Here is a 26033-nt window from a genome sequence, read left to right as displayed (position 1 = left end):
GTTGATCATACTGTACACCTGAAATTAATATAACACTATGTTAACTACACTGGAATTAAAATAAAATAAAAAATTAACAAAAAATTAAAATGACGCTTGCTGAACCCCAGCTAAGTAGGTGAACTAGAAAGATTTATGGGTTGGGTGCTCCCAGACACTATAACATAATCTTGTTTTAAAATAATTTCAAAGACTACTTGGAAATGCTTTCCACCACTTAACCGGGGCCAGACCTCAGGCCTCTGGGAAGAGCCTGAGCCCGCAGGGGCTGGCTGGTCCCTGACGAGGACGCCCACACCAGGAGCAGCAAGAGTGGGATCTCGAAAGGATTGGGCCAAGAAGTGTTTGGTGAGGCAGGGTGCAGCCGTGGGGGCTGAGCCGCTGCTGGGCGGGGCCCCGGAGAAGGGACGCAGGGGGTGGGACCCGGAAGTGGGCGGGCCTTGTGGGGGCGGGGTCGACACTGGGCGGCCCCAAACGTCGGCTCGCGTCGGCCATGATGAGGCCCCGCCTTTCCGCGCCGCCTGGCTGCCGCTGGTTCTTTCGCTGCCGCCATTCGCCGAGGTAGGACTCCGTCGGGCTAGAACCCTGGGTATCCTCGGTTCGTCTGCGGTTCTGGCTGCACCCGGGACCCGGCGGGTTCTAGTCGGAGCTGAGGCCAGAGGCGAGTAGAGCAGGCTGGATCGCTGGAACTGCGGGCCGGATCCCGATCGCGACCCAGGGACGCTGGAGGCCAAGGGCTGGGCGGCGAGGCCAGGATCTTGGCTGCAAGCGCAGGCCTCGGGCCGAATCTCTTCCCTTCCCTGAGCTTCCACATTGGTGTAACGCTGGGCGCTCGGGCCTGCGGGCTTCGAACCCGCTACGTTTATTTAGCTCTTTCCATTTTGCCCAGATTCTCCCGCCCTTTGACCCGATCGCCACCGCATGAAGTAGCTCTGTACCCAGTTTAGTGAGAAACAGAGCCCAGAGCGGTCATAGCACTTGCGGGAGCGCGTCCGGGGAAACCCGCACCTGCTGCCGCACGTGCAAGCGCTTTGTTAGTCTGTTCGTGTTGTAAATGCTGTCCCGAGTTCTGGTGGCGTCTGGAGGTCACTGCCTGATGGCGTCGCCGAGCGGACTGTGGGGGGCATTCGAGGTTGCTGGAGTAACTATAACTAACACTTGTATGCGTAGCTTGCAGTGTTATAATCGATAATGAATTAACTCATTTAGTCTCGGGAGCAACTCTATCAGATTATATTCCCAGTTTATAGATGGGGAATGAGTCATAGATAACCTAGCTTGTCTAAAGTCATGTAGTAGTAGTAGGTGGTGAGGCCAGAATTTGAAACTAGAGGGTCTGGCTCTAGAACCTACTCTGAAACTGTTAACACCATGGCATTGAATAGAGCCGCCCAGTAGAAACATCCAGACATCGGATTCTGCATAGTTGAGTTTGAGTGACTTAAGATACTGGAAAGTTTGGCCAGAAAAATAATGTGGGACCATTGGAGACAATTTTGAAAGCCAAGTTAAGGTGTTTGGTATTCATGGGTGCTATATTTTTTTCCTCCATGGTGGATTAAAAATTTCTATATGGGCCAGCCATGTGAATTTTTATAAAGGAAAAGAGACACTGGCTTGACACGGTTAAAATGTGACCAAAGTGTATATGGAGTTTTCTCATCTTTATCTTTATGTCAGTTCCTCATAGTTTCAATTTTAGGAAGTTTTGATGGCATCAAAGCTGAGATAAAATTATAATTAGTTATCTTTCATTTCAGTGACTTTCATTCACATTAAATTTCATTTCAGTGACTTAGTGATTTTAAACCACTAGGTGAGTGGGATTCCTTCTACACCTGTAGCAGCAGCTACAGCCTGGAGATGGCCAAGGTTTCTCCTCTGCTGGTGATGTGGGCAAGCTAACCATGTTTTTAATATTGACAATATACTTAACACTACTGAATTACACTCTTGAAAATGGTTAGATCAGTAAATTTTATGTTACATGTTTTTTATCACAATTTTAAAAAATCAAATAAAAATAAATCTAAATGACTTAACAATTGCATGTAGGCTACATTAGGCCTGAATGTGTAATGTGTATAGGTATCCATTAAACAATAAGCTTACGTGTATTAAGGGCCTCAGCTTCCGTGCAGGATTGATTTTAGTGGGACATACAAGAAGCAAACAAAGTAGAAGCCAAAGTTTTAACTTCTTTTGTATAATTAGCATGGTGGCAGTGGGAATTCAAAGTAGGGGTAACTTTAAGAGATTTTACATATAGATTGAGCAAGACAGGCATGGATGAAAAGAGAGCCAAAAAAAGGGAAGAAAAAAATGGTTTGAAGGTGGGAGATAGACACTTAATTTTAAATTTATTTTTTATTTTTATTTTTTGAGAGGCAGGGTGGGGGGAGGGAGAGAGAGCATCTTAAGCAGGTTCCAGGCCCAGTGCAGAGCCCTCACATGGGGATGGATCTCAGGACCCGGAAATAATGATCTGAGCCAAAATCGAGCGTGAATCAGCTGAAAGAGTGAAGAGCCGAAATCAACCAACTGAGCCACCCAGTTGCCCCCACACTTAATTTTAGATGTGTTGAGTTTTACTAGCTGGTGGCATATCTTGGTAGAAGGGTGTAGTAAGACACTTGAATTCTGGCACTAATGCATGAGAATGATTAGGTCTAGAGATGCAGATTTCGGTTCTTCCACCTAGGAAATGTGGTTGAAACATAGGGAATGGGAGTTAGGGAAAGAGTGCATGCGAAGAGAAAAGGAAAGGGAGATGGGAGGAGAAGGGGGAGGAGTGGAAGAACCCAGATTGCAAGTTTTCTCTGAAGAGAGCATTTGAACAGAGATGTGACGGTCAGCAGTGCCATAATCCGGTGATGCTGGGGAGACCCGTGTAGGTTGTAAGAGCTGGTGGAGTGGGACACCCCTGGAAGTGAAGAAATGGGTCAAAGTCCAAGGAGTCAGGAAGAATGGGAACAGAACACAGGAAGAGATAGACGCTTTCTGGGGCTCATCAAAAGAAGAAAAGAATGGGTGAATATGTAGAGAACACAGATTTCTGGAAGAGGATGGCATTTAGCCTGAATAAAGAAAGAAAAGAAAAACTAAGATTTTGACAAGTTTGCCTTCTGGGGGAATAAATGCTTCATGAATAAAGATGATTTCTCTTTAATAGTTTTTACCTGATTGGCTTGGCAGTGCACTTGAGAAAACCTTTCTTCTCTGAAAAATAATTGCTGTTCATTTCATTGACTCTCTAGAAAAAATGTGTAACACCCACTGGCATTATGAATTCGTTATTTGTTTTTGTTTGGGGTTTTTCTTGGGAAAGGGATCTGTTTGGTGTTTTGCTATTCTGCCCCACTCTTTCAGTCCATTTCTCCTACAAAATATCCAAGAACCGAAATAAGACATCCGACAGACAAATGATAGTGACAGGCTTTCGTATGTACTAAGTTTCTATTTATTTCTTACAGTGTCGCAGCAGTCCCTTCAGTGTCGTTCATAAGCCCTCTCATTTTTCTCAGCAGTTCATCCTTTCTAGCCTGCCAGCCCAGCAGTCCTGAAGTTCTTTTCTCCCTGCACGACCTGTTCCATCTGCATGTCTTAGCCAAACAGCTCTAGGGTTTCTGTTTCTCTCTACTCTTCTAGCCCCCACTCCTGTTTTGTTCCCCCTCAGTGGTTGATTATATCTCACGCTAACAAATGACACTTGAAAATTTTTTTTCTGTTTAATTAAAAAGGAAAAAACCCGACAACTAACTTTTTTTTTTCCTTAAAGATTTTATTTATTTGACAGACAGAGATCACAAGTAGGCAGAGAGGCAGGCAGAGAGAGAGGAAGGGAAGCAGGCTCCCCGCTGAGCAGAGAGCCGATGCTGGTCTCCATCCCAGCACCCTGAGATCAGGACCTGAGCCGAAGGCAGAGGCTTATCTCACTGAGCCACCCAGGCGCACCGCCCACAACTTTCTTCAGAGGGATTTTAGTCCAGCAGAAGTTTTTGACAGAACGACCTGCTTTGTGGCAAAATAGGTATCAAGGTAGTTAGATTAGGGGCTGAGATAATGGAGTGATGCTGTTCCCTCAGCTTTTGCCAAGCTGCCTTAGCCAGGGTAAAGACAAGAAAATGTCTCTGCTCAGAATGTGTTGTGCTCTGCACATGTCTGTGTAACCTGTGTTGTGAAAAGTATGTCCTGTTTATACACCACTTGGTCTTTCTTTTTTTTTATTTTTTCAGGATCATCTATCCTTTGGTGCAGGCAAAAACAGATAGCAATTGGTCAGGTAAATTTAAATTTTATTTCTTAGCTGTTACTTTGACAGTTGGATGAAAAAGCTAATAACTTACTTTAAAATATGTTATTTTTCACATAGAAAAACTTTAATGAAGAATGTAGTCACCTAGTATGTTATTTCATATATCATTGTGTATCTAGTTCTTAGCTCATGTCATATTTTCATTGAGTGTGTGTAAGTTTTTTCTTGATTTGTAATCAAAGGTCATTTCTAAAATGGGTGATTAGAGGGAAAACACTTCAAAATCTTTGATTTCATTTTTTTTCAGCTCATTCTATAAGTTGAAAACACAGCATTTTAAATTGGTTTTCTCTGACCAAATGGGGAGTATTTGATTTTGAATTTTAATTAAAACACATTAAAAAAGTAGAAGAAGTAGACTAGTGCTTTACTAAAAAAGATAAATAACAAAGTATAGAACAGAAAAGATGAAGGACAAGCTGATTTTTAAAACTTTCACATAATTGGTAGTCAGAAGTGAATAAAATAAATTATTCATTAATTCAACAAATAATTACTAGTTATCTCTTATGTGCTAGATATATACTCAGTGTGCCATGGCTTGGGAAAGCAGACATATCCCTTACTAAAATTAAGAAAATAGGACATTCTTATAGACTAATTTAGCAAAAAAATTCTATTCCTTCATCTCATGTAAGTATGTTAAAATTACATATGTGTGTTCGTGAGTTATTTAAGCCAGGATCATGAGCAAGAATAGCTGAAGTTAATAATAATTAGTAACCTTTGTAAGCAGTTTATTAAGAATTGATCTCTTACAGATTAAATGCATAAACCTGTGAATAGACGGTAATTTCTCTGTATTCATAAGCCCTAATCCTATGAATTTAGTCAGTCTCAGAGCATCTAAAAAAGAGAATATGTAGGGGCGCCTGGGTGGCTCAGTGGGTTAAGCCGCTGCCTTCGGCTCAGGTCATGATCTCAGGGTCCTGGGATCGAGTTCCGCATCGGGCTCTCTACTCAGCAGGGAGCCTGCTTCCCTCTCTCCCTCTCTCTCTGCCTGCCTCTCTGTCTACTGTGATCTCTCTCTGTCAAATAAATAAATAAAATCTTTAAAAGAGAATATGTAAAGACCTTCTGAAGAAGCAGGAGAGCACAGCAGTAAAAAGTAGGGGCTCTGATGTCAGGCTTCCTGGCTCAAATCCCAGCTTTCCAATGCAAAGCTAAATATTTAGATTTACTGAGTATTTAGTATTCAGATTTACTGAGGAAGTTACTAAAAGGTAAGCTTGAAACTAATACTATTTAGAATTTCGCAAAGACATTTCCAAGATTAACTTTTTAAGGTTATTTTTATGTATTTTTTTAGAGTAACTCTAACACCACAACTGGTCAATATACTGTTACTGAGAATGTCAGTAGAAATTATGTGGAACTTACTCACAGAGAAGACCATGAGAGTGGTAATACCTGTCCCTAGTGTCTGAGGATTTTTCTATTTAGTGTGTACGGCTAAGTGATTTATAATACGGAGGGGAAGGGAATCCTTCTGATACACATCAGAAGCAGGCTGGTTCCTCTTCGCTAAGCAGGCACTTCTGGTAAGGATAGTTTACTGACCTTTTTTTGTATTATTAAAAATTAATAACGAGTGGTATTTTAACATTTACCTTTAAAATTATTTATGAACATTTAAAAGATTTGTCTCAGAGAAAAGAATTACCAGACTTCAAAATCTCCCATCGATAAGCTGCACTTTTAATTCACCAATGTTTTACTTGTCAGTTCATTTTATTTTTTTTTAACTTTGTGTTTTTTTGTTTTTTTCTTTTAAGATTTTATTTATTTGACAGAGAGAGATCACAAGTAGGCAGAGAGGCAGGCAGAGAGAGAGAGAGGGAGGAGGAAGCAGGCTCCTTGCCTAGCAGAGAGCCCGATGTGGGACTCGATCCCAGGACCCTGAGACCATGACCTGAGCCGAAGGCAGAGGCTTAACCCACTGAGCCACCCAGGCACCCCCTTGTCGGTTCATTTTAAAAGGAGAGTTGTTGATCTAAAAGTTGGGCATCACTTTCTCAGAAACACTCTCATAGCACAAGGAATTTGATCTGGGTACGCATATAGCTAAATGGTGATCACAGTGTAAATGCTCAATAAATGTTACCACTTCTTGTTACCAAATCATTATGGTGACATCGTTTTCTTCCCGTTTTAAAAAATCAGCTATAATGAGTAAGACCAATTCTTTGATTCCTTTGCTACAGTTGACAGGTAGACTATTAACAATTTTTGATCTTCTGAGCTAAAGTAGTTAATTAGTATATATTCTCTCTCTTTCTGTAAAGAATTTGGGGCAGTCCACAAAAAAAAAGCTTGTTACCCTACTGGATAAATTAGTATTGACATACTAAAGTTTCCTAAAATGCATAACAAGCGTAAGTGTGTGCACGAAAGTGAGTCAGTTTCTTAATGTTATTTTTTTTTTTTTTTTTAAGATTTTATTTATTTGCCAGAGAGAGAGAGAGTACACACAAGCAGGCAGAGAGGCAGGCAGAGGCAGCGAGAGAAGCAGGCTCCCTGCCGAGCAAGGAACCCGATGTGGGACTCGATCCCAGGACCCTGGGACCATGACCTGAGCTGAAGGCAGCGGCTTAACCAACTGAGCCACCCAGGCGTCCCAAGTTTCTTAATGTTATTTATCAGGGAAAATTAGCAAGTGAAAAAAATAGTCTCAGTGGAATACAGTTGTATGTTGGATAATTCATCTGAAAACAGTTTTGTTTCAAATTTTTCAGGAACAAATAATCTAGAAATTAATGAGATTAATCTTTACTAATAAAGGAAGAATGGCATTGAAGGAGATTTCCAGCAACAAGTGCTTTGAAGGGTTGCAGAAAGTTTTTGAACATGACAGGTAACTACCAAGAAGATAAAATTTTAGGTATCTCTTGTTCTGCTTCCATCTATTTGATTTCTTAAATAGAACTATGGAAGATAATTGTTACACACATTACCATTTACATGGAAAAATACCTGTGGTTTTTATCAAAATTACCTCATTGTGATATTAATGATTATAGTAAGAAATTAATGGCAAAGAACAAATTAAAGATACGGTACATTTCAGTCCCCATGAACAAACACATGATATAAGATCTTTAGGATTTATTTTTTATAAAACCTTGGTATTTCACACATCTCTTTATAAACAAAAGCAGTTTTTCTTTTAGTAATATTGGTGCTACATTGAGGATATTACATTTGTTCTTTTAATTTATCTCCCCTCCACCCTGAAATGATATGTGCCATGCACAGCAAAGACCCAGGTTGGTTAATAGATCAGTATGCTAATTTGGCCCCATTTTTTCTTTAAGGGCCAAGGTATATTCCTTAAATGTTGATGGAATCACTGATTTTGGACATTAAAGCACTTACTTTACGTTTCTGTCTTTAACCAGTGAGAGGCATTGATTTTTTTTGTCGTGGTTGTTAAAATTACAGTGTTGAACTGAGCTGCAAAATGAAATTTGGTATCTACTTACCACCAAAGGCAGAAACTGAAAAATGCCCTGCACTGTATTGGCTGTCTGGTAAGTGTTACACATTTGAGTTTCAGGAAGGAGTTCCTTTTTCTTTTTAACGGCCTTATCTTACTCTTTTATCTTGACTTACTGGTGTGCTTGCTGAGCCATTTGTAAAAGACTTTAGGAGCCACTTACGAGTCTACTCTTACTTTATCCCGAGAATAATTTCAGATCTACTGAATTATATTTATTTCACTTCTTTTAAAATTAAGTAATTTAATAGCGAATGGAAAACTCTGGACTCAATAGCGAGAGCTTTGAAAAGTTAATTTGTACTTACCTAAGAATTTCTGAAGTTTGTAGAGATTTTACCACTCAAATAGAACAATATTAGGTAAAAACAGAATATCCATGATACGCTAATTAGAAACTATAGACAACTAACTTCTTAAAGTCTTCTCTAGAATGTTTTAATTGGACTCCATCAATCTTGTCTGGTAACAGTCAGGAAAATCACAGAACACTAAAGCTTCTTAATCAGTGGTGAATATTAAAGACTGTAGAATGAATTATGAGAGAGTTAGGTTTTGCCACCAGTAGTTTGAAGCTATCTGCAATTTTTTCACAAAACATTTTTGGTATTTTATCTTTAGAAGCAAACATAAGGAGAGACTTGATAGATACCGAATTATGTCATAGAGTGCTATTGTTTCTTTAAAATTGCTTATAGCTTGGATTTTAATAAATCCTCTCTTACGTGTGCTTTACCAAGGAAAAGCCCCAAATACCAGTCATTTAAAATGAGAATAAACATTTCATTTTAAAAGGTAAAAATTGAGTGTCTATCTGATTATAACCAACAACCCACTTCTGTGATTGAAAAAAGCAAACTGATTTTGCAGGAAGAGCATTGGGTATTGCCAAAAGCAAGAAGAACAAAAGTGCATGCTTGTTTTAGAAACAGTATTGTGTTACTGATGGTGGCCTTCAAAGTCATGTAATCTGTAGAATAGGTAACTGTTTCACAGGCCCCTAGAACTTATGTATTGACCAGTATCACGTGACAGAGTGAACAAGTTTTCTGACTTACAGCCCAGCACTGTATTTAATCTTCCCCCTGTTTTTTTTGCATATGGTTCCTGGTGACAGCTGCTGGAGTCCTTTCTCCTGGCTCTAAGTATAATAACCTAGATAAGAAGTACCAGGATATTGTGTAAGAGGTACTAGAGTAATAAGACCTATCATCTGAGCTTTATGAGTAAAAAACAGAATTTGTGTTTGTTTATATCACATGACAGGACAATTTCCATAGTGAGATTCTGAAGAACATAGACCTTGGAACCTAAGGCTTGATTTTCTTTAAAAAAAAAAAAAAAAAAAAATTTAAGGTTGTCAGACTATACACTTGAGAAATAATGGCAAAAGAATTTCAGGATATTAATTTCCTGATAAGGTGAAGGAAAACAATGGCAGAGAGACTGACAATCAATTGTTATATTTCTAAAATTACTAAGGTAACTGAATTAAAGCTTCCGAACTGAAATTCTAAAAGATGGTCATGATGGCATGGTTTGCATCTCCCAAGTCAAGGTGACTATCAGAACAGCCCTTCATTAGCCATATACCCAAGAGAATTGAAAATATGTGTCCATATAAAAACTTGTACAAAAATATCCATTTATTACGTTATACATTATTTATTACATTATACATTATTATACATTATTTAAAATAGCAAAAAAGTGGAAACAAACCAAGGTCTGTCAACTAACTAAATAAGTAACATGTGGTATAGCCACACAGTGGAATTACTGCTCAACAACAAAAAGTAATGAAGTCCTCACAGATGCAGCATGCCTCATGGGTGAACCTTGAAACCATGCTAGGTGAAAGAAGCCATCCACAAGAAATGACATAGTGTTAAATTCCATTTATGTGAAATGTCCAGAACAAACATCCATAAAGACTGATTACCTAGGGCTGAGGAGGCAGGGATTAGGAGAAAATAGGAAGTGACAGCTGATGGGTATGGGTTTTCTTTTTGGGGTGATAGAAATATTCTAAAATTAGATAGCGGTAGTGTTCATAATTGTCACCACTCCAACAGTCATGCAGCTGTACACTTCACATGGGTGAATAGTATGGCTTCTGAATTCTACCTCAATAAAGCTGTTAGCCAAAAAATCCCCAAAGCTCTTCATATAAAGTAAGCTTAGTTGATAAAGATTAGTATACTAATACTAATATTAATTAGTAACCCTCTTTATATTCTTGAGAGTAATTCTGCTAGTAAAATTATCTTCATTTCTATGAGTCTGCAGTTCATTTCCTAATACCTTCATCAAGGAATTTATGTTTTGACTAGAAAAAAAGACGAATTTTTCTCTGGTTGGTAACATTTACATTTCCCAAGTGTAAGACACACTGCACTGGGTCTGAGACATGACTCGAGGCTTTTTACATTATCACATTTAGTCCTTACAGCCATGCTATGAGATAATCATAACAATATTATCCCCATTTTACAAATGAAAGAACTGAGGCTCAGAATATTCAAGTTATCTGCCTGATTTTGGTTAGTCAGTAAGTGAGTAACATCTCTAGAACCAGATCCTGTCTGAAATGCAAAACCTATTCTTGTTACCCTGTTACCTTGCCTCTGAATACATTTACACTAAGGTCATCAAGAGCACTGACCTTTTATCAGTATTTGGGGTAGTTCTCCATCATGATGAGGCATCTGTATCTCTGGAAGATGTACTAGGAAGGAACATGGTGGACAACCAAGGACTTGTTCTCCTGCCAAAACTCGTGAACATATGTACGTCCTAACGTTAAATATGAACTCTCGTTAACACTTCATCCAATGATATTTGTAACTTTGTGTCTTGTAATCATCTTGTAATCATGTATTAATTTAGTCTTCACTAAATTAAGTCTTCACTTAACCATTTCATCAGCCCCTGGCTGGCTGCTAGGGGATAAATGGAAACTATAAAAGTGTCCCATAGTTAATTCATACTGCATCGTGCATTCTAGTAAGCTTTGATGTCACTGATTATCAGATGTAGAGGGATATTTAGCATTGGCCACTGGTAAAAGGGTGTTGGGTTATGTGGTACTTGGCTCATCCATCTATTGCCAGTTTATTCTTGGCCCGTCTGTAATGAAAGGATTCAGTCATCTCTTCCATCACTTGAATGAAAAGGCTATACCTAGGGAAAAGGGCAGAAGCAGCTGGAAAATTTAAGGAAAATATATGGCGACCATTTCTCTCTTCTTAAATCAGCAAGGAATACAGAGATGATCGGGCTGAATTTTGTTGCTGAGGACTATTCATACATAAAAAAATAAAAATTGAGTCATTTACAGTATTATGATGACTTATTGTGAATATTTATGTTTCGATGCAGGAATAGTGACACGTTTCATTAGCATGTTTGACAACACTCCACTGGGGTTGAGAGCACATTGGCTTCTACACCATATTGCCATTCCACAGTTTGAAAATTTCTGAATTCCCAAGTATCTCTGGTCCTAAGGATTTCAATAATTGAAACTTTAGTGAGTGACTTTGAAAGGACAGCTGTGGGAGCATTTAACCTAAGACAGTTTTCTTAGATTAATATTATTGTAAACTTTATGAGAAAGGGAACTTTATCATCATCTCCTTCAGAATTGTTTTTTTTTTTAAGTGTTTTAATAATACCAAGTGAGCTTCTTTTCCTGTATTGTAAAAGGGTTACATCTTATAAACCATCCACAGGATAGCATGAGATAACACTATTTCTGATCCTCAGGTTTGACTTGCACAGAACAAAATTTTATATCAAAGGCTGGTTATCATCAAGCTGCCTCCGAACATGGCCTCATCATCATTGCTCCAGATACCAGCCCTCGTAAGTGTTCTCAGTCCAGAGATCCTTTGTAGAAATACAAATCTTTAAGACTAAGTCATAAGTGGTATAACATAATATTACCTTATTTTTTATTTATTTTATTTTTTGGCTACTATCTCTGTTAATCTTTCAGGTGATATCAGTACTCTAAAATACCATGCTATATATTTTCCTCACTGTGAATCTTGCTCATGACATCACTCTCATTTATGAGAGTTTTTTTGCTATTCACATTTTATAGATTAAGACACTGCAAAACAGGGGCGCCTGGGTGACTCAGTGGGTTAAAGCCTCTGCCTTCGGCTCAGGTCATGGTCCCAGGGTCCTGGGATCGAGTTCCGCATCGGGCTCTCTGCTTGGCAGGGAGCCTGCTTCCCCCTCTCTCTCTCTGCCTGCCTCTCTGCCTATCTCTGTCTGTCAAATAAATAAATTAATTAAAAAAAAAAAAAAAGACACTGCAAAACAGAGACTGAGCAACTTGGTTAATATATCATATTGACACTAGTGCCAAAATGCATAAAAGTATTTCTATTCCATAGTTTAACTCTCTTGTCACATAAAAATTGTGTCTTTTCTCATCTGCTCGTCAGTTTATTATGTATTGGTTTTAATATAAATAACTAGCATGCTTACCTTAGATGAAACTATCAAATATTTGAGAACTCAATCTGTTAGAGAGTTAAAACTTACGTTGTAACCCTAGAAGTCTCAGGAAATAGAGTTTATTAAATGGCAGCTAAAATTATCTGGAAGATAAGTGGCTGGCCTTGGGAAGTAGTGCATTTTCTTCACAGGACATATACACCAACGCAAGACTTACCTCATTAGAAATGAAATTAGAAAATTTATTACATTAGAAATGTAATAAAAAATTTAATTCTGAGTAGCATCAGAATATTAAATGCCTAGGAATAAACTTGTAAAATGCGAAGATTTATTTTTTAAAGAAATATAAAATTTGCTAACAATCCTAAATGAAGACTTTATAATGAATGGAAAAATGCCATGTTCGTGGATGAGTGTACTGAATATCATGAAGAGGTCATTTTCCTGAAATTACATATTACCGTAATTCTATTAATAGTCCCAATAGTTGGCTTTTTAGCCACCTGCAAGCATATAAAATAAAACCTAATAAATTTTAAAAGATTATAAGAAAATCCCACTGAGGGATGAATAAATAGGGGAAATATAATGGAATGATTCCAAAGTTCATAGGAAGTGTTTTCAGTGCAAGGTAGTGATCTGAGCACAAGCATTTGTCTTCCTTCCCTTCTAAGAGAAAAGAAGTTTTGGTAATAGTGGAGGGTCCTCAGAGAAGGAATCTCAACATGTTTTGGAAGAATAGAGAGAGGATGTAAGTCCTTCGACAGGTTAACAGTGAAGAAGCAAATACTCAGAATACATGGGAGGGCATTTCATCTGCAAAGAAAGCCAGTGTGCCTGACCTTAGCAAAGTGAATTCTCCAGCCTGGAAGAGATTCCCTCTCCCACTTCATTGGCTAGAACTAGTCACATAGCCCCATTCAGGGACAAGAGGGCCAGGGCGTATGTGCCCCAAAAGGCAGAGAACTGCAGTATTTGGTGAACAGCTCAAATGCAAATGAACAGTCAGGTTCATTTAAAAGAGTGTTACTAAACATGGGTCATTACTATGGAGTAATTGAGACCACGGAATATGTCCTTGCTAGGGGGCTGCAATATTAAAGGAGAAGATGAGAGCTGGGACTTCGGCACTGGTGCTGGATTTTATGTGGATGCCACTGAAGATCCTTGGAAAACTAACTACAGAATGTACTCTTACGTAACTGAGGAGGTAATTTCATTGTATTTATTAACTGGCAGTTGCCAGTAGTTTGGTGTGGGACACAAAGTCCCTCTAGTCCTGAGAATTTTAAACCAGGGTATGGAACTGTTGAATCTATTTGGTACAGATTTATTGATTATCTTAGTGAACATTCCAAAGTTTCCTTGTATGGTAATCTTATTTACTACGGTTTAAATTAATATTAAGTACAATTTTAAAAGAGGGTAGTAATTATATTGATACCTATGTACACTACCCAGAGTATACATAGAAAACAATATATGAAAAAACTGGCAGCTGGTTTATTCAGACATATTTTATACTGATTAACCAAGGCTTACTTAGAAAGGGTAAAGGTAAATACTGCTTCTGTTAATAATATTTTTGTGCAGTTTATTCATTTTTCTAAGTTTTATTATTTTAATTATTAATATGTATACCATAAAAACCCAGAAACAATAATATAAAATTTTAATCACCCATTATTCCATGCCCCAAATAATAACTATGTCTTGGTATATTCTAGGCTTTTTTTTGTATGACCAGTTTTCATACAGTTGTAAAATTTTTCATCTTGTTCTTTTTTTTAGTTGTATAAAATAGATAATTTTGAGTACTCTATTTGTAACATAGCCATGATAATTGAATAATATTCTGTCATATGTCATACTTTAGTTTTCCCTAATGTAGGATGTTTACATATTTACATATATTTCTTATCACAATAAATTTTACTACAGTGACTGTATGTATAATTCTTTTTCCCTAAGGACTTTTCCCTTAGAATAGATGCCAGGAAGTGAAATTACTAGACCAAAAGTTAAGACATTTTTAAAAGCTCTTTCTGCATTATCCTCTTTAATTTACTTTCTGAGGATGCCTTTTTTCCAGTGATATGTTAATAATCCTCTACCTGAGATTTGAGACTGTGATTTGGAAGTGTTAATTGTGTAATTATTTTATATGACTTTGAAAAAGTCTAAACTTGTTTCTTTCATATGTTTTGTCACACTACTAAATTCTCTCCAGCTTCCCCGGCTCATAAATGCCAATTTTCCAGTGGACCCCCAAAGGATGTCTATTTTTGGCCACTCCATGGGAGGCCATGGAGCTCTGATTTGTGCTTTGAAGAATCCTGGAAAGTACAAAGTAAGATTACCAAAGCTTTCAGTGACAAGTATTTCTCTTGGGTAATACAAGTCAGGAACTTTCGAAGAGTGAAATTAAGATATTGTTATTTTATAGTATTGGGACTAAACTTTCCTAGCGTTGGGAGTTTCAAGGGGCTGTAAGGGAAGAGTATAAAATTTGACCACACAATTCTATACTCCAGAATCAGAAGTATGGGAATTCTATCACAGTTGGTCTACTAGAAATATGATAAAACAATTTTTATTGTTTCTATTCAAACTGTAGTCTTCTAGGCTCTTTTTTTTTTTTTTCGCATAAAGTTGACTTTGATTTTCTGAGGTAGAAGAAGATATTCATGATTTGTAACAGTTTATTCTTTCTTCTCATTGCCTCTGATGAAAATTGGATTGCAGCTTAACTGAAAAATAACACCCAGTCTTTCCATTCATTTATTTTAAACTGTGTAGCTTTACTTTTTGTTGTTTAAAGAAGCCAAGTTGGAATAACCACCATATGTAAAACGTCCTCCTGGGCAGGGCTGCCTGCAGTCATGTTGAAAAAGGAAACGATGAAATAGTGATAATCTCAGGATTGCGTCTGTCTTTAACATCCCAGGACTATCAGATAGGTCAAGATTTCTTTAACGCATTTCCTTCCCTTAGAAAGAACGTCTTAGCCATTTCAAGTGTGTCCTTGAGAAATGACAATATTTCTTATAGCAGTTTCTTATTGTGGCACTAGATATTTTTCTCTTAGTAGGCATTATTGTAAAGTTGAGCTAATTCATGTCTTGACAGTAGATTTTTAAATTAAGGCCTTATTTTCTATTTTTTGTACATAAGGCAATTAGTTCATTACATCCAAGGGAGAAAATCAGATTCAGTTGTTTTTTGTCCTTTAAAAAAGGTAGTAGAGGGGCGCCTGGGTGGCTCAGCGGGTTGGGGCCTCTGCCTTCGGCTCGGGTCATGGTCCCGGGGTCCTGGGGTCGGGCCCCAAGTTGGGCTCTCTGCTCCGCGGGGGGCCTGCCTCCTCCTCTCTCTCTGCCTGCCTCTCTGCCTACTCGTGATCTCTCTCTCTCTGTCAAATAAATAAATAAATAAATCTTTTTAAAAAATAAAAATAAAAAATAAAAAAAGTAGTAGACATTGATAAACACATACTTTGATAAGCGCTCTCAAACTGAACGGTTCCATCTCTGCCACTTATCCAGTGAAAAACAGGACTGCATAGAACACAAACATTTGAGGGCTTTGCTCAGTGCTTTCTTGGTCCTACTTAAGAGAAATAATGTTTGTCTGATTTAATAACATGTTCACAAAGGTGGTTATAAATGGTTCTTGTAGTACTACTCATTATTTTAAGTGGAAAAAGTAGAAAAAATACAAACTTGTGTTTATGCCTCATTTAATAAAAATGTAAGGTATTGCTTTACAGTCTGCTGGCACATATGGTTAATTAGCTCTTTTCCCGGAACACACACAAGCTGTATAATGGAGAGGCGTGCAATCTGAGTGCTTCATCTAGCCAACAGAAAATTGTTCACAGGGAAGTTTTCATGGCAAGTCAGAGTTTATAAGCACGTTGCAGATGAACTTCTGAGTTTTTAAGTAAGTTGCAAATGTTTATTCTTTTTTTTTTAGCAAAATATAACTTGGTTTTAAATTTCCTTTCTTTCTGAAGTCTGTGTCGGCATTTGCTCCCATTTGCAACCCGGTGCTCTGTCCTTGGGGCAAAAAAGCCTTTAGTGGATATTTGGGAACAGATCAAAGTAAATGGAAGGTAGGTACTGGGATGGCTGTCTTCGTACTCATTCTTAGGTTTTCAAATTCGTGAAAAAGCTACACACCACAGATACTATATTCCTAACTCAGTGAAAGATCCAGAGCTAAAATAATTAACAAAAGCATATACATAGAACAATATCAACAACAAAAAAGCCCTGTTTTCTAATGGTATTGAATTGTGGTGGATGTTCTGAAACTACTTTCTTTTTTCTGTGAGCGATTAATGTTTATGTTTGTTTCTAAATTAACATTACCAGAAAATACCACATTTTATTGCTGACTTTAGAATTTGCCTCTTATTAACCATGTACACAGGAAGCATGAGTCCTAGCCTTTTAATTATTTCACAGATCTCTTTCAAAATCCAGCATGTCTCAGATTTGGATTTTAAATTCCAGGCTTTAAAGTCTTTAAAAATAGATATTGTGTGATATATATTTATGTGCACATTCCCAGTAGCAAGATTGCTTTTTCAAGCAGGGGACCAGATGCTTCAAAATGAAAATTAAAAAATGACTTTCTCTCTTGAGACCTGTTTGACTTTTGTGCAGAAATAAGCTATTTGCAAATGTCGCCAAGAGTTTGAATATTTTGCAAATGCATTCATTCATCATGTGCATGTTAACAAGTAGAAAATACTTGAGTGGAGGGAAGAAAAAAGCTTTTTGTCCTACTGTTGTGTGTTCAGGGTCATTCACACATTGATCCTAATTTTATTTAAGATGGGTCATTGAAATTCTAACAAATTGGAGGGTTAATCTTTAGTCACCAGACTAGAATTCTATTTTGCTTAGGCCTAGATTTGTATTATAGTGGAAGAATGCAGGAAGTGATTACTGTTAGGTAGTTTGTGAGTTGACAGTGCATGTACTTGGGTGTTTGGGGTCCTTGCCACCGTGCAGAGCCTATGTGGAGTTTGTGATCTTAGGGCACGAAGGTGATAACCTTTCTCATCCACATGGGGCTTAAGTTCTGATAGGAGTTGGGTAAAAGACCAACTGGTGGGGTCACTGGGTGGCTCAGTCAAGCGTCCGACTTGTGATTTCAGCTCAGGTCATGAGCTCATGGATTGTGGGTAGAGCCCTGCATTGGGTTCCCCACTCGGCAGGAAGTATTCTTGGGATTCTCTCTGTCCCTCTGCTTGAACTTTCTCTCTTCTCTCACTCTCTCTGTCAAATAATAAATAAATCTTAAAAAAAAAAAAAAAGAAAGAAAAAGATGAACTGGTTGGAAGAAAGGAGGGGAGAGGTAGAGGCACAGGTAACCTATAAAGGAATCTAATTATATAATTTTTCTCTAAGGGACAGTTGATTTTACCATCTTAATTATGTTGCATTTTGGCTATCATTTAATTTACTGTTGGAATAAGGAGGCCATGCAGAAATATGAAATCACGGAACTTAGCACTAGTTGGACTTTATAGATCCCCTTCCTTTGTCTCCTTATAAGATTAAAGAAAGCAAGTCTTAAAAAACAGGATACTTTAGAAGGGAAATCTGGGGTTTTGTCTGTCTTATTTGGTGCATAGAAGTTATGGCTACTGAATATATATTAATAATCAAGAATACTTAAAGGTGGGTGGTAAAATATACACTTGTATCTCGTGGCAGCTCCTCAGATAACAAATGTGAGGAGTTGTTTATATGATTGAGATTATTTAAATTAAATCTTCCTGAAAGCTCACCGGGATAGCAGACATTTGGTGCTGTTCAACAGACCACAGAAGAGAAGGCTGAATGTATTTAAGTATGGAACTAGAGCCAAAAAAAAGAGGCAACAAAATAGACTATTTATTTGAAATAGAAAATATCTGGAAATAGAAAAAGATACAAGGAAGTTAGAAGAAATAGTCAATTTGTGGAGGGATTTACAAAGATAAAAAATTACGATTTTGTTTTTGTTTTTTTTGGAGTGGAGAGGTGATTAAGAACCTCAAAGGTTTAGAAGAAAAAAGTCTATTCTGTGAAGAGTGCTGAGATACAGAATTCTTGCCACTGGCCCAGGACTGCTTGGAAGTAAAGAAGAGGCTATAAGTGGGGCATAGATTTCTGAAGACCTTATAAATAAAAACCAGGCAAGACAACAAAAAAGCATTTTTCGGATTTAATCATCCTTAGAGCTTAAATAACGTTAAATTTCTATTTGGTTTTACTGCAGTCTGTTTTGAAGAACATCTTTCTGGGCACTTTCAAATTTATTTTTCAATATTTTTCTTTTTCTAGGCTTATGATGCTACCCACCTTGTGAAGTCCTACCCAGGTTCTCAGCTGGACATACTGATTGATCAAGGGAAAGATGACCAGTTCCTTACAGATGGACAGTTACTACCTGATAACTTCATAGCTGCCTGTACGGAAAAGAAAGTCCCTGTTGTTTTTAGACTACAAGAGGCAAGTACTAGGAAACCTCAGCTTGTTCTAAGTAACTATAAGGCAGAATTTCAGGGGTGCTTGAATGGCTCAGTCAGTTAAGCATCTGACTCTGGATTTCAGCTCAGGTCATGATCTCAGGGTTGTGACATCGAGCCCCATGTCTGGCTCGTGCTCAGCTCCAAGTCTGCTTGAGATTCTCCCTCTTCTTGGCACCCCCCTCCCCGCACTCACTCACTCTCTTTGTCTAAATAAATAAATAAATAAGCAAGATTCCATAATACTTTATATTTCAGAATTTGAAAAGCTACCTCTAGTAAGGAGTTTTTTAATTGTAACAAGACACTTAAAGTGAAAGCCTTCTTACTAACTTGTGATCACATCCCACCGAAAGAGGAAAGCTTTCAGAAGTGAAAAGTATTTATAATTTTTTGTCCCACCATAGAACCAGTGAAGAACAAGAAGCTTCATGCTTGAATACAACTTCAAGTGCATCCTTACTGGCTGTGTCTGTCTTGACACAGCGCTGTTTACACAGTAAATCGCAAGTAGAATCTTCTACCTTAATTACTCTTCACTTTATATACACATCTTAGCCTCAGGAGCTGTGAACTGTTTGTCTCACAAACACTTAGGCACTTTATACTGTTTGATTTAGTTGTTAATCTATCCATTGTGCTACTTGGCATTTTTTGTGGTTTAAGAATAATTACTGAATTTCAATTGGTTTGCAAGTTTTCTTTGACTAAAAGACTCTTGACTCTCTACTACTTATGTACTTCAATGCTAAATCATTAAATTAAAGAAATTCCACTTCTAGTTTTTTAAAATTCCTTATTCACAAGCTTTGGAATATAATATAAACAAAATATTTCAGGATGAAAAAGTGAACACTGTAAATTACCAATGATTATGATTTTAAAAAACATTTTATTCATGTTCTAGGGTACTGTGTCAGGCACATTGATCTAAAATGTATAATTATGATGGTAAATGTCCAGCTAAATCTAGGTCAGTGTATAGTGTGGTACATTTCGGTTTACAAAACGTTTTCACAGCATTAGCTCATTTTATCCTTATGGGACCAAATGAACGACCATTGCTGTCCTGTCTATCTGGGGTTTTTTTTCCTCAACATTTTTATTGTGTCAGAATTCTATACATAAAATTTACCACCTTAGCTTTTTCTTTAAAGAAGGGTTTTGTGTATTTATTTGGGGGTGGGGAAAGAGTAGGAGCAGGGGGAGGGGCAAGGGGAGAGGGACAGGGAAAATCCTCAAACAGACTCCCCTCTGAGCACAGAGCCCCACAGGGCTCCATCCCAGGATCCTGAAATCATGACCTGAGCAGAAATCAGGAGTTAGTTGCTTAACTGACTGAGTCCCCCCGGTGCCCCTCCATCTTAACTATTTTCAAATGTACACGTCTGTGCTACGAAATATATTCATAATGTTCAGCCATCACCACCATCCATCTTCATAACTTTTTATTTTGTAAAATTGAAACTTTATACCTATAAACACTAATTTCTATTTCTTCTTCCCTGCCTCCAACCTTTGGCAACCATCATTCCACTTTCTCTAAATCTGACTACTCTAAGTATCTCATATAAGTGGAATGATAACAGTTGTTTTCATAATTTTCTTTTCAGATTGTTCATTGTTAGTGTATAAAAATGTGGCTGATTTTTGTGTGTTGCTTTTGTACCTTACTACTTTGGAATCCTCAGGGTTTTCTGCATATAAGATCCTATCACCTATGAACAGAGATGATTTTATATGTTTCCAGATTGTATGCCTTTTATTTTTCTTGCCCCCTTGTTCTAGCTAGGACTCTAGTACTATGTTGAACAGAAGTAGCAAAAGTGGCACCTTGTCTTGTTCCTGATCTTAAAGGAAAGGCTTTCAGTGTTTCCCCATTAAGTGTGATGTTTGCCGTAGGTTTGCATATATGGCTCCTGTCTGTGTATTTTATAGGCTCAGAAAAGTATTAATGTATCTAAGGTCACACAGCTAGTTTACAGTAGAACCAGAATTGGAAGCAAGATCATTTGAATGGAAATGCATGTCCTCCTGTGATCGATCTAACCATTCCCAAGCAAGGTGAAGCAGTGTTTCTGAGGAGCAGAGGGATGGAATTAGCTAACACAAGGAGAATTCATGTATAACCTGCGATCTAACTTATACAACAAATCACAGCAGTCTCCCTGTTTTTGTAATTCCCCTAATATTTTGATCATGTAAAGAATATACATATTATACATAATAATATATAAGATTATGTATATAAGATTATTATATGTATAATTATCTAATATATATAATTATATATTATATATGATTATATATGTAATAAAATAATATTTAATTCCCCTAATATTTTGATCATGTAAATAACATACATATATATGATATATTTACTTACATATATATTTCATGTATATGTAATATTTACATGTATATGTGTGTGTATATATAGATCATGTGGGAAAATATGTCAAAAACCAATATATTAAATTTATCTGGTTTTCTCTGAGTGTCCATCTTTAAGTAATAGTATTTTCTTAGGTTAATTTAAACACTTACCAGAATTACATGTTTTCAGTCAATAACCAACTTTGAGAAGTCCAAATATGAATTTGATGATGAAGTAGTGTGTTTAACTACATTAACGATAGCTATAAGTAATGTAATAAACCATGTTTCTTTCCGAATCGTCTCTTGGCACCAGCAGTGTTGGATGTCTCTTCTTCCCCTGAAGCGGTGCCAGGAAATTCTGTTGTTACTACCAACAATCAAGTTTTAGCCTGCCAGCAAAGACTGAAAGATCTCTGGAGTTTGTTACAAAAACAGCATCGAAGTAAAATACTGATGAAATTCTTAGAGGGGAACAAAATAAATCAACTTATTTATTTCTGAAATGCTTATATCCTAAGCAACTAAAAAAACAAAGTTTGGTGTATTTAATGAGTCAAGAACAAAACATTCAGTTCTTAAAAAAAAAAGTGGGAAGTATTGAAATTACCAGCCACAATCTTTAGCTCAGACACAATTTGTTGTTCACTTTCCTTCCAGCAAAGACAGGTTAAGAGCAAACCACATAGTCCGAAGACGATGTTTAGGCTTGTAATTGAATGAGCAACTGAGTAGACATGACTGGGCATGGCTCCGGAGAGGCTGCCTTTAAGTTTTTCGGACCAACTTTGACTGACTTAAGATGATCTCAAGTCTGAGCGTCGTTATCTGCCGTATCATTGGCATATAAGTACAATAGAACTGTTTTTCCTTATGAAATGGGAGCACTGGAGGCGCCTGGGTGGCTCATTGGGTTAGAGCCTCTGCCTTCGGCTCATGTCATGATCCTAGGGTCCTAGGATCGAGCCTCACATCGGGCTCCTTGCTTGGCCAGGGGCCTGCTTCCCCCTCAGCTCTCTGCCTGCCCCTCTGCTTAGTTGTGATCTCTGTCAAATAAGTAAATAAAATCTTTAAAAAAAAAATAAATGGGAGCAGTGAAGCATTAAGTAGACTGAGAAAAACAGGGACTATATGTGAACTAAGGAGGAAGATCGAGAATTATTACAATCATGTACATGACTTACCCAACTTTATTTACCTGTTTTTGGTGTTAAATGCTCACTGTCTATTTTTATACTCTACTGTCCGAAAAATAATTGAGAGGTAAGTGTGGTGCATAGGGATATTTGTCTGTTACCTCATAGAATGTTTCTTTTCCTGTTTTGGCTTCAGCAAACCTAAATTGAAAAAGCACTAGACAGCAGAATTCTGATAGCGTTCAAAGATCAGATCTTACTTTGAAGCCTCATATGTCTTATTTCCAGTGAATTGAAGTTACATTGTGAGGAAGAGAGTTCAGTGACCTGACAGAAACTTCCAGAAACAACATTGAAGCAAGGCTATCCCACCTGTTCAAGTTTCAGGTCCTTTTTGAAGACTCAGAGGCTGTTTTGGCCACTGCAGTACGTGTTAGAGAATAGTAAGAACATGGCTGAGAATTCCAGAAGTGCAGGGATCTCATGTGTCCCTGTGTGTTCCTGCTTAGCGCAGTCACCCAGCACATAGACTCTCAGGATGTGCTTATGAAATAAACAAGTGAGCATCTTTCAGGAGTCGTCTTTGTATCCTGAAGAAACTAAATAACCCAGGGATTCATATCTGAGCTTTTCTAACTGGGTCTAGAAAATGTGGGGGAAAACGTGGCTTGTTAGGATAAGTGTTCATCATACTGCTGGGGCACTGCTGCTTTTTTTTGAGAGCTGAGGGAAGATTGAAAGAATGTGTTCATTTATTCTTATACTCTAGGAGAGTTTGCTACTGATGATTTTTCCATTTAAAGTGGGAGGTACAAGACAAAACCAAGGCTCCTTTAAGAGTCAGTGAATCTGTGGAATTGCACGAGCCGCTTAGCAAACATAGCAAACCAACTCAAAGAAGCCAGTGAAAGGACTGTAACCCATGTAATAATATCAATAAATAGAACAGGAGAACCAATCAAGAATGACAAAATTATCTCAGATTATATAAGCATCTTTTATGTCAGTAGTTTAATGTGTTCTCCTGCCTTTAAGTTGACATTTAAAAAAAAATCTTGGGGTGCCTCAGTGGCTCAGTTGGGTGTCTGACTCTGATTTCAGCTCAGGTCATGATCTCAGGATTGAGAGGTCAAGCCCCCAGTGGGCACTATGCTCAGTGGGGAATCTGAGTTCTCTCTCTCCCTTTGCCCCACCCCCTGCTCTTGTAACACATGCTCGCTCTCTTAAAAAAAAAAAATCTTTCTCGGTATGTTGGGATAGGCCATTTTCTATTTTCTCATAAAAGTGGATCTTCTGTTAAATATCACTCTGGAAGTTATGGACAATGGCTTTGTATTTTAGATAAAATATACCATAATCTTGCAGTACACTCCTGAGAGCTCAAAATTATAACTTTGTTTTATCCTGGGGCTTCTCTAATAAAATAACAATAATAAATAATAACTAGAATAGTCATAACTATCCCTTGTGTGCCTGAAACTGTGCGCTACATTAAACTTCTGTGAAACTACATAAGGTTAGCAGACTCGGTCACGTTAGGGACTGTCATGCACAGGTGTTGGGGCAGAATCCACATTTCATTGTGTTTTGGAAGGGAGGCCGCCCCCAAATTACCTGGAGTTTAACACTTTAGGTTCTTCCACCTTCATTTTTTCTTTTTCCTTTGAAAGTGTCTTATACTCAGAGGATGCCCCAAGGAATCATCCCCTCTCCATTTATCTAGATGTGGTTTTTATTAACCAGATAGCATAAGATGTGTTTATTACGTTTTCTCTCTTTTTCAGAATAGTTTTCAAAATAGTTTACTGACTTTACCCAGTGTGGTTTATTGCTAAGGGATGTCAGGGTTTGACGAATTATTCCTCTTTCCTTGAATAAAGATGTGATATGCTTTTCTTGCATAGGAGGTGTAATTCCTAACTAGACTTATGATGGCTGTGTTTGACTTCCCAAATAATTGTTTAATCATTTTGGTGGTTTTTTGCTCTTTCTCTGTATTGTCTTTGTGTGCTTCCTTTGTATTTTAATATTTCCCATCTTACCGATGTTAGTGTGTTTCTTCTGTGAGTTGAAACCTCTTGCCTATGTTCCTGACTTTTTAAAATTCTTTTATTCCTTGTTGATAAGATCGCCTGTTTATACTGTACATTTAGCTAATGTGTTATTTCCTCTCTGTGCATATTAATGGCAGCATCTAGAAACTAGGCTATGCCATGTTTCTTTTTTTTCCTGTTCTTTTAGTGTTCAGTGAAAACGTTAAAGTATAAGTACTTATAAGCTTGATTTTGATTATAAACCTTCCTCATGCTGTAATAATTTCAGGATTTACAAGAAAATTAAGTGACATGAGAGATATATTTAACATCCTTAATATCGATGTTTCTGACTGGTAAAAATATCTTATCATTTCTCTCTTTTGTCTTCTAGGGTTATGATCATAGCTACTACTTCATTGCAACCTTTATTACCGATCACATCAGACATCATGCAAAATACCTGAATGCATGAAAAACTTCAGATAAGAGAATTTGTTCAAGATTATATAAAATTTGCTCAAGATTATAGAAAGGGAAAAATGATTTCAAGACATTGATTTCATAGTGCTAAAAATGCATCATTCTGTAGTTGAATCACTTTATGGATAAATATGTAAAACCTGCTTATGATTTAAAAGTTATCCTACCAGTGTTCATATGGGAAATATTTAATACTTTACAGCTTTGGTAAGGTCATTTGAAAATCATTGTTGTATTAACCTCAAACCACAGAACATATGAATATAATCCCATTTTAATCATAGAATGGTAACTCAGGAACAGGTTTTAGAAGTAATTTAGCCTAAACCCCTCACTTTGCCAGACTTGAAGTCTGTGAAAGCATGGACTGTCTTCATTACATTCACTGTTAGATCTCTAAGTGTTTAGCAACTACTTGGCTTTTAATAGGCATTTAATAACTATGTGTTGTTAAATAAGGAAGTAGGCTCAGAAAGGTTAAGTAAATTCCCCATCATTACACATTTATTTGTGAGACAGCTAAGATTAGAAGCCAGATTTCCTAAACCCATTCCACTGAAATTTCTTATCTAAGCCAAACAGATTTGTGGACCTTGATTTCTGGAATCTCCCAAGAGACAAGAATTAATAAGATTCAGTCTGAAAATAGCTATATAAGGAAAGTTGTTTCATATGTTACTGTAAACACAGTATTTTCCTTCAGTTACATGGAGAAATTTAGTTTGGTGAGCTCACCAAGAATAGTAACCAGTCTCTGTAAGTACCCTACTGTGTTCCTTTAAGAACTTAATGAATAGGGTCGCCTGGGTGGCTCAGTGTGTTAAAGCCTCTGCCTTCAGCTCAGGTCATGATCCCAGGGTCCTGGGATGGAGCCCTGCATCAGGCTCTCTGCTCGGCAGGGAGCCTGCTTCCCTTCCCCTCTCTCTGCCTGCCTCTCTGTCTACTTGTGATCTCTGTCTGTCAAATAAATAAATAAAGTCTTTAAAAAAAAAAAAAAAGAACTTAATGAATAAACTTTTGAAACCTGATAGATGAAGTGTGATTATTTTAAAAAGATTTTTCTGTTGGAGAAGCATGAAGATTATACACTTTTTAAGTTTTAATTCCATGTAGTTAACATAGAGTGCTGTATAAGTTTCAGGTGTGCAATATAGATTCACCATGTCCATCTGTTACTCAGGGCTCATCAAGATTAGCG

General features: G+C 37.4%; 1 protein-coding gene across 2 annotated transcripts; it reads left to right on the top strand.

The window, feature by feature from the left end:
* The first annotated feature begins 489 nt into the window (after positions 1 to 489).
* On the top strand, positions 490 to 25865 carry ESD (esterase D). Of its 2 annotated transcripts, none has more exons than XM_080799859.1 (10): positions 490 to 561; positions 4236 to 4282; positions 7051 to 7169; positions 7757 to 7845; positions 11580 to 11678; positions 13370 to 13494; positions 14515 to 14634; positions 16297 to 16395; positions 18623 to 18790; positions 24747 to 25865. In XM_080799859.1, exons 3-10 carry the CDS (start codon positions 7072 to 7074, stop codon positions 24825 to 24827), a joined length of 879 nt encoding a protein of 292 aa, XP_080655985.1. In that variant the 5' UTR covers positions 490 to 561; positions 4236 to 4282; positions 7051 to 7071; the 3' UTR covers positions 24828 to 25865. The 2 variants fall into 2 exon arrangements, with proteins under 2 accessions (XP_080655985.1, XP_080655986.1); XM_080799860.1 differs by having other exon boundaries at positions 549 to 661.
* The last annotated feature ends 168 nt before the right edge of the window (positions 25866 to 26033 follow it).

The sequence above is a fragment of the Martes martes genome (genome assembly GCF_963455335.1).
Source record: "Martes martes genome assembly, chromosome: 3".
In the NCBI taxonomy this organism is placed as follows: Eukaryota; Metazoa; Chordata; class Mammalia; order Carnivora; family Mustelidae; genus Martes; species Martes martes.
The sequence above is the reverse complement of the archived record's forward strand: the minus strand, read 5'-3'. Positions and strand labels throughout refer to the sequence as shown.

Excerpts from the sequence above, each read along its gene's own strand:
- ESD (XM_080799859.1), top strand. The coding sequence starts at position 7,072 with ATGAGATTAATCTTTACTAATAAAGGAAGAATGGCATTGAAGGAGATT. Across the intron at positions 7,170-7,756 it reads AAAGTTTTTGAACATGACAG|TGTTGAACTGAGCTGCAAAA; the intron begins GTAACTACCAAG and ends TTAAAATTACAG. Across the intron at positions 14,635-16,296 it reads AGAATCCTGGAAAGTACAAA|TCTGTGTCGGCATTTGCTCC; the intron begins GTAAGATTACCA and ends TTCTTTCTGAAG.